This window comes from Octopus bimaculoides, chromosome 6, assembly GCF_001194135.2.
Source record: "Octopus bimaculoides isolate UCB-OBI-ISO-001 chromosome 6, ASM119413v2, whole genome shotgun sequence".
NCBI lineage: Eukaryota > Metazoa > Mollusca > Cephalopoda > Octopoda > Octopodidae > Octopus > Octopus bimaculoides.
This window is the reverse complement of record NC_068986.1, coordinates 90,266,107-90,275,313: the sequence shown is the minus strand read 5'-3', so window position 1 is coordinate 90,275,313 and position 9,207 is coordinate 90,266,107. Positions and strand designations below refer to the sequence as shown.

Below are 9,207 nucleotides of genomic sequence, written 5' to 3'. Positions count from 1 at the left end.
TGATGATGATCCCCATAATAATAATAATAATAATAATAATAATAATGATAATGATGATGATGATGATGATGATGATGATGATGATGATGATGACAATTATTCTCATTGATTTCAACATATGAGTGTTTGAAGGAAAGGATTTAAAAAAAAAAGTTTAAGAATAAAAGAAGCTACCTCTATTTGCGGTGGATTTATGAATGTAATTTGAGTCCAGGTATGGATTTTGCGATGAAGTCACAATAGCGACACAGATGATTTTGATTTTGCCTGGGATTGGACAAAATGTGAAGGATATAATTCTTGTGGCCAATGGTTTCTTCCTTGAGACGAAGGTGAAAGAACCACAAACCAGGAGCTAGCTCCTGAGTAACTGTCAGGTGAGGATATGGGACTGACCAACGTCATCTGTTTCCCAGTGACGATGATGATGATAATAATAATAATAATCCTTTCTACTATAAGCACAAGGCCTGAAATTTTGGGGGAGAGAGATAGTCGATTACATCAACCCCAGTACTCAACTGGTACTTATTTTATTGATCCCGAAAAGATGAAAGGCAAAGTCAACTTTGGTGGAATTTGAACACAGAACATAGCGATGGTCGAAATACCACTAAGCATTTCACCTGGGTGTGCTAACGATTCTGCCAGCTTGCCATCTTAGTAATAATAATAGCTTTAACATCCACTTTTCCTTGCTTATATGGGTCAGATGGAGTTTACTCAGGTAAATTTTCTATAGCCAGATTCCCTTCCAGTTGCCAACTTTCACCTGTTTTTAAGCAAAGTAGTATTTCTCTATACCTGTATATGTTCTTTTGCAAAATATTGGAAATGAATGACACTGCTTGTATGGCAGTGACACTCGTTTACGACTATCATACAATGTTAAGACAAGGAGACACAAACACACACACACACATTAACATACAGACACACATGACAAGCTTCTTTCAGTTTCCATCTGTCAAATCCACTTACAAGGCTTTGATCGACCTGGAGCTATAGCAGAACACACTTACCCAAAGTACCACAGTGGGACTGAACCCCAAATCATATAGATAGGAAGCAAACTTCTAAACCACACAGCCATGCCTGTGCCTATTATCTTTCAACCTGACTTAGGATTAGTCTTATTCCTGGTAGAATTTATGCAGGCAGCAGGTTACTCCCTGTAACCTTAGGTGTCCACAGGATTTCAATAAACCACCAAGTGCTCAAAAACCCTTCTCATGATCTTTCCTGATCCTAAGAGGCAAATCTTCTGTAGAAGCTCTACAGGAGATTCCATTCCAATTGGCTTCAACCGTCAAGGTGTGCTGCAATCCTTTCATGTGACTGCGTATAATTCTTCTGTCAATAACCTTGTACTCTAATAATAATAATGTGTCCAGGTATTTGTGGTGTGTGTGCTTGTTAAGTTAGTAAAATTATGTACTATCTCACCATTAAAGTGAATGAACTTTATTCTGACATCGTTGAGTGCAGAACACCCAATTAAATGACATACTTTAAAATCCCCACTAAAATTCAAATGGAGCAACAGTACTAAATTCAGGATGGCTGCTAGCTACATTGTTTTATTCATAACTCCATAAAATTTTTAGCCTTTGACCAATTTCTTAATGTAATATATCATTTCATACTAAAATTATGTCAACGAATACATTTCCAATGCTAAAACTGAATTATGATTAACACTGACACGTACACAGACATTTTAGGTCACAATGAAATAAAATCTATCTGACTAACCCTGGGAGTGGCATAAACTCACTCACCGATTAACAGTTGAACACAGAAGAGAAACAAAAACAAAACAATAATAAATCACAAAAAAATTCATTAAAAACCCCACTCCTTTGCAAGCAGCACCCATGATTCTTCCCTAGCCTTCTACATCCAAGTTTTATCCATTTGCAACTTGGACACTTCATGCTAACTCTGCACTGACTATGATCAGAGACCACAAATGCATTCACCAATGTGATCAACCCAGTCTTGTCTCCAACAGTAAAATAGCAAGTCACTGCAAATATCAAGAAAACATTGCACCTCATCCTTTTTAATTACAAATAGAATGCAACTAGCACCTACAATATCAATTCAAATGCTAGGGCTCACTATATTTAAAGACCTTTCCTCGTGAACAAACATTCTTAAAACAGTAAAACTTGCATTTCAAAGTTACAAAATATTTAAGCTCCAATCAACTACTAGCTCTGGAACACTGCTTTTGCTACATACAGATACTCTAGACCACAGCCAGAGAAAAATCACTTGGATGATTGGCATGAAGTCACAAATACACTCTGACAACTGATCGAAAGACATGGTGTCTCCTACTGCTACTACAATGGCCTCTGCCCTTTGGAGCTTGCTGGACTCTTACCACCTCCACTTAGGCACTTTCAGCTCACTCTTCTCTCTCCTCACCTATTATGCCCTGTCCTTTCATCCCACAATCTTATTAGCCACCATAAGCCACACAAAGGAAACAGGAACCCAAAATGGAAAATAATTACCTAAACAATAATTTTGACTTTTTTCTTCCACAGTAAAGTGATTGGTACAGGGATGAATACACTTTACTATAGAGATGATTCTTTAGTGCTAGTGCTATGACATAATGCACCCAATACACCTCTGTAAAATGGTTGGCATTAGGAAGGGCATCTAGCCATAGAGACCAAGTTGAAAAAAGAACTTGTGAGCAAGATATGGGCTCTGTCCTGTCAAGAGGGCAAGTAAAGATAAACATTAATTTTTTTACTTTGAACTCAGTATAATGAAATGTATATCTGCACAGCTAGAATGTAAGATGATCATAAATTTGGCTGACCAAAACAGGGTAAAAATCACGAAATACAGACTTGATAAGTTGTGTGAAACATTAAAATATTAAATATTGACCATAAAATATGTCTTAATAAAATATCTATAAAAGATTCAAAAATAGTTTAGCCCTTACTTTAATTCCGGATAAACGTTCTGTAAGTACCACTTAAATGGTCGGCATTTGAGTTTCCTCTTAAGTTCTAGGCGTTCTGATATACTGCAAAGAGAGAGAAAAATATATAAAGGTGCCCCAATTAATATAGGATTCATTTGGAATTATGATGTTTATATACATGATATTTAACATACATTTCAGACAGTGTATGTACAAAAATACATTTCTAAAGACTCATATGTCTATAAGCATACACTCCAGTGTGTATAGTATACATTTATACAGAGTTGTGAGATTCATACACTTGTAGAGAGTGTATACAAAAATAAATAAATCTACTGGTTCATCAGTTTTAACATCTATTTGTCAATGTTAGCATGGGTGCTGAACTGGGACTTATCTGAGGGAGATTTTATGGGCAGAGGCTTTTCTTGCTGTCAACTCCTACCTGTTTTGCAAGTAAGGGATTTTCTATTCCAATGGTCTTGAAAAGTGCAGAGTAATTCACTTCTAATGTCAAACAAGGAATGTAAACATTATATCATTGTTTCTCTTAGACAGTGACAAGCAAAGCTGTCAGATATCAACATTCACTCCTTCTATACACATACATACATGTATGTATAAATACGACAGTTTCCATCAACCAAATTTACTTACAAGTCTGCAAAAGACACTTGCTCAAGGTGCCCTCAAGTAGGATGGAACCCAAAACTATATGGTTGTGAATCAAACTTGTTACCTACACAACCATGTCCATCCTTTAATAGTGTTTTTAATTTAATAACCAGAGAATATGTACAATATAAATTCATTTATAAGGATACTGCTTTGGGATGGTAGGTCTAGAGAATTGCAATTATCCATAACATGAATGCTTCTATCATGACTGAGAGCCAAAAGAGTACACAAACTCAACACTGAAAAGTAACAAAATTATTTCTACTTAGTGTTCTACGCTTGGAACCTAATAACAGCTAATTGAACTGAGCCAGTCACAGCTAAATGTCATGTCATGTAATATGGAGTTAACCAAACTTGTAAAAGTCATTAGCATAGCATTTTACCAATTTGGTCAGCTGAAATTCCATAGAAGGAAGATGATTGTGATGGTACATATATGTGATGCAAATAACTGATGTATTTGATAGTAAAACTGTTTTGTCCTTTGTTGTTGAAAATAACAAGACTCAGAATTGGCATGTAGGTTTTGTTTGAACTGTTGGATCTAGATGCCGTTGAGGAGGCCTATCTGAGCCAAGAATCCGCTTTGTAAGGCTTAAATGGGAAGGTGCCAAATTCAGGGTACTGATCGTCCTAAATTTTGCAGGATGAACACGTCTCAGTAGCAACTATTCTTTTCTTTTCAGCTGTTTGTGCCCCTGTGTGAATCAAACTGCACCAGTTGTGTTAGTTTGAGTCAAGCACCTCCCAGGAACCAATCCTTACTTTAAGATCTTTTAGAAATGCTTTTGAACAGTTCGCAAACCTGTCTCTGCAACCTCATGCTTTCTCTGACAGAGGAAAGATGCAAGATAGATACAGACTATGGAACAAGCATGATGTCATAGTGTAATCAGATCTTATCAGAAAGACCTCTCAGAGGAAATGAATGCAGCACCAAGAGACCAAGACCTATCAACATACATTACTAAGGAAACATCATCATCATCATCATATTGTTTTATGTCCAATTTTCCAGGGTAGCATGAATTGGGACAGATTTTTGAGGCAGTGTTTAATGGTCAGATGCCCTTTTTTGTTGCTAATCCTTTTAGTTGTCTCTTATGACACACAGGAATGTGGTGTATCTATTCTCAAACCACAATAAACACAAGAAATACATCACTATGAAAACATAATTATCAAATTGATAAGGATCATGACATTAAGAGCTGGAATGATAACATGACATCATAAGATTCACCATCATAACTGATAATAATTCTTCCAAGCCAAGAAATGAATTCAGCTTTTACTTCATTTCCTGTAATATCCTCCTACTGAAGTTGTGACAGTTTCCTCCTGCTAAGAGATAAAAATGTAAAGAGGAACTATGGAGTCTGCAAGGGAGCCAAGTAATATAACTGTAACACGGATATTGACAAATTACACACGAAACCAGGAATCTTATTACCATTACTGCATTGGCAACAACTGAGTCTTTGAGTTCATTTGTGTTATGTTTTTGACAGTAATAACAGAATTCCATTCCATCCATCTCTCTGTTAAACTACAGTTAGGTTGGATCAAGTGAAATCAAAACATTTTTGTTCACAAAATATGAAGACACTAATGAAAAGTAAGAACTGCTTCAACCATGATAAGAGAAAATAATAAAATGATTTTCTTGTTTTGCAAGTTATTTGATGACCTAACCAGTGCTGGTAGCATATTAAAAAAACAACCAATACTTCTGTAGAGTGGTTGGCAGTGTGAAAGGGCATCCAGCCAGAGATACTATGTCCAGGCTGAAACTGAAGCTCAACATGGCCCAGCAGCTCACCAGACCATGTCAAACTGTCCAACCCATGCTAGCATGGAAAATGGATGTTTGATGATGATGATGATAATGATGATGATCACTAATAACAGAGGTTGTAATCCCCAGTAGGTGACACTATTACAATTAATGTGCCATTAAATAAAAGAAGGGTAAAACATAAAAGTTATGTCACAAAACAAAACAAAAAAAAAAAAAAGACAGAATTATGATACTTACTCTCCATAGGAAACATATTTCGAAGATGGTACAGCATTATAATACAAATATTTATATTCATCCATCCATACTTCAGCTGCTCGTCGAGTATTCCTGCAAGACCATGGCAGAACAAGTTCAATAAAGAAGTTCAACGTAAAGAATCACAGATAAAAATACTCATTTAGCAACACCATCAACCGCTCTACAATTCATTTCAATTCAATTCAGTATATTCTCACATGTTATCAAAAAAGGAATAAATTATAGCAAATAACATCAATGTGAATGTCTGTGGGTGACATTAAAGACAATGACGAAAATATTTTTTTTTTTTCAAATTAAAAAATATCAACATAGGTACAGGCATGGCTGTGTGGTAAGAAGTTTGCTTCCCAACCCCATAGTTCCGGGTGATGTACCATCGTGTTGCACCTTAGGTGAGTGTCTTCTACTCTAGCCTTGGATCAACCAAAGCATTGAGAGAGGATTTGGTAGACACACAGAAACTGAAAGACATCTATCGCACATGTGTGTGTGTGTGCATGCATCTGTATTTGTGTTTGCACCCCCACCACCACTTGACAACCGGTGCTGGTTTGCTTATGTCCCCATAACTTAGTAGTTTGGCAAGAGACCAATAAAATAAGTACCAGGCAAATCAACCCTGATACTCATGTACTGGGGTTGGTTTGTCTAATGAATGAAACAAGTAGAAAATAAAAGATGTATTATTTGGAAGTGTAAATTAATGTATTTTATTTATGAATGGGATTTATAATATTTATGATTAATTGTCAGGAAGTTAGATTTACATCATTATAAGCTTGATAGAAAATTCATTGTGTCCAAAAATATTCAAATTCAAATTGATCAAGGAGACAAACAGTACTTCCAAATGTCTCAACAATTACATTCTTGAACCAATTCTACTAAATCATTTTCCTTTCTTTTAGCTTTTCCTTGTTTCAGTCATTGGATTGTGGCCAGGCTGGAGTGTCAGTTTCAAGGGTTTCAGGCAAACAAATGGACCCTAGTATTTGAAATTTTTTTTTATACCTGGCACTTATTCTATCAATCTTGAACAAGAATCACTCATTTCTAGAATATCTGTACTCACCTTGCAAATACTGTTCCACTCCCTCCAGGGAATGTGTAAGGATGCTGTTTTCGGAAAACATGACCCACTCGACTGCATGGAGTAATCTCCAAACTACCATGACACAGCCAAACTCTGAATGAAATTTCTACAAAACAAAAGGAGTCAATAAATAGTATCTTGTCATCATTAGTTTGTAAAAAAATAAATTGTTTCTCAGTGAAAAAAAAAAAAAAAAAAAAAAAAATAGAATGTAGATATGACAGTGTGCAGTGTAAAGAAAAAATGATTATAAGGTAGGTTTTTAGCTTCATCATAGATTTATCATGATTGGAAATTTGCTGCCCACTGCCATGGCTCCTCAAAGAGAGACAGACAAAAAGATTGAGAGAGAAGTAACTGACACAAGCAAACTCTATTTTGCAGCAACAAGGTTGTGTGAGGTGAGATTAAGGACGAGGGAGAAAGAAACTGAAATGGAGAGAAATATTAATTTAACTTTGCCAAGTAGGTTAATAATTAGCATTTGATTGGAGATTTGCTGCCATAGAGTCTTTCTATGGGAATAATTCTCACAGAAAACTTAATCTCAAAAACATTAAATGCCTTAAAAATTTTCTTTTAAATACTTGTCCTAAAATTTTGTTTTTGATGCAAAATACAATTTCAAAAACCTCTTTCATATTCTTAACTTAAAAACCTTTCAAATTCTTGTCCAAAAAAACCTGCTATCAAATTCTCCAAAAAGCATCCGTTGCTCTGGATATTTCCTTTCCAATAGTTTTGTCCTAAAAAAATTCCTTTTCAAATGTTTGTTTTAGAAATCTAGTTTCAAATATTTAGCTTAAAATTTTCCTTTCAAATTCTCAGCCTAAAATCTAGAATTCTGTCCCTAGAACTACTTTGAAATGCTCAAACCAAAAATTTCTTTTTAAATGGTTCTTCTAAAAATATCCTTTCAGAAGCTTGTCTTCAAATTCCTTGAGAATATTTCTTACAAATCTCTATTCAAATGCTTGGCCTAAGCAATCTTTCAAATATTTGTTCCAGAAATATCTTTTGAAATTTTTGTCCTCAAAATCCTTGTTTTCAAATAAAATTGCTTGTCCTAAGAAAGAAAAAAAATCACCTATCAAATAGTAATCTGAAAAATTATTCACATCTTTTCTTGGCAGCTAGAAATTCTGCATGTAGCCATGATTTCATCAAAAAGCTGGCTTTCTTCATCTGAGATATGCCTTATATTAAGAGTATATTTTACCCTGACTATGCACATTTCATTCTAGAGAATATCCAGCAAAAAAGTCCAGCATGACTGACATGGTTTCATCTAGTCACCCTACGACTGTGAATTCTAAGCCTCGAACAAATATATAAGAAACAGTGACTAGCAACAATTTTGTAGTTCAGAACAGAGAAGGAATATAATCTCTTATGGAAAGAATGATCTCTTGCAGGTAATATTCTCAATTAATATGGTAGAAATTCTCCATGAGTAGGTGAAATAAGGGAATGTAGAATAAAGTGTTCTGCTCAAAAACAACAAAATGACTGCAGATCTGAAAGCAAAACCTAAGAGCTAATTGGTAGTCTGATATCTTTTACATTTCTTCATCAAATCTCTACACAATTTTACTACTATGTCTCTTTTATAATTACTATGGCAGTCTCTGGTTTTCTAAAACTAACTGATGGTATACCACTTGTACTTAAACCCATTTAAGATACCAAACTCACCTCCTATCCTCAGCTCTATTTTGTCTCATTCCAAATTTTCCGTACTAAACATCTTTACCAATACTTCTTCCTCCAAACTACACTCCTATACAACTTCCACTCCCTTTAATGCTTTCATTCCATAATCACACCCATATAACTCTGTCTCCTTATCTAACAGGAGTCTCAAAGAATTAGCACAAAGGAGTAGGGGCGGGGTATACAGGGAAGTAGTTCTTGGGAAAGAAAATTGGTAAACTGCTTAAGATTGAGTTTGAAATGAAACAAAGTAGTGAAGAAAGAAAGCATATTGGGCCCCTTAACACTTTTAATACCACTCCATCTGAGATCGCCCCTGGTACTAAATAACCTTCATATTTCAAAATTATCTAAATAAAAATTACCTATTAAAATTTCATGTTGATTAATGTTCCAAAAATCAGCTTAAAATGACAAATTATTTTACTACATTTTTCATTACTCTTTTACTGGTTTCAGTCAATTGACTGCGTCCATGCTGGAGCACCACCTTTAGTCGAGAAAATCGACCCCAGGACTTATTCTTTGTAAGCCTAGTACTTATTCTATCAAACACACATACATATATATATATATATATATATATAACTAGAGGAGAAGTTTCAGGTGTGGAAGCAAGGTCTAGAATTGAAGGGCCTTAGAGTCAACCTAGCTAAAACCAAAATCCTAATAAGTAGGAAGGTAGATAAAACACAAACC

General features: G+C 35.1%; 1 protein-coding gene across 1 annotated transcript in view; it reads right to left on the bottom strand.

Moving 5' to 3' along the window:
- LOC106869793 (polypeptide N-acetylgalactosaminyltransferase 2) overlaps positions 1–9,207 on the bottom strand; it is a 152,550-nt gene that overhangs the window by 7,682 nt on the left and 135,661 nt on the right. The window contains exons 10-12 of the mRNA XM_014915654.2: positions 6,775–6,901; positions 5,676–5,768; positions 2,972–3,055 (exon numbers count right to left, since the gene is read on the bottom strand). Of these exons, the coding sequence (XP_014771140.2) occupies positions 2,972–3,055; positions 5,676–5,768; positions 6,775–6,901 (304 nt within the window). The remainder of the gene's footprint in view (positions 1–2,971; positions 3,056–5,675; positions 5,769–6,774; positions 6,902–9,207) is intronic.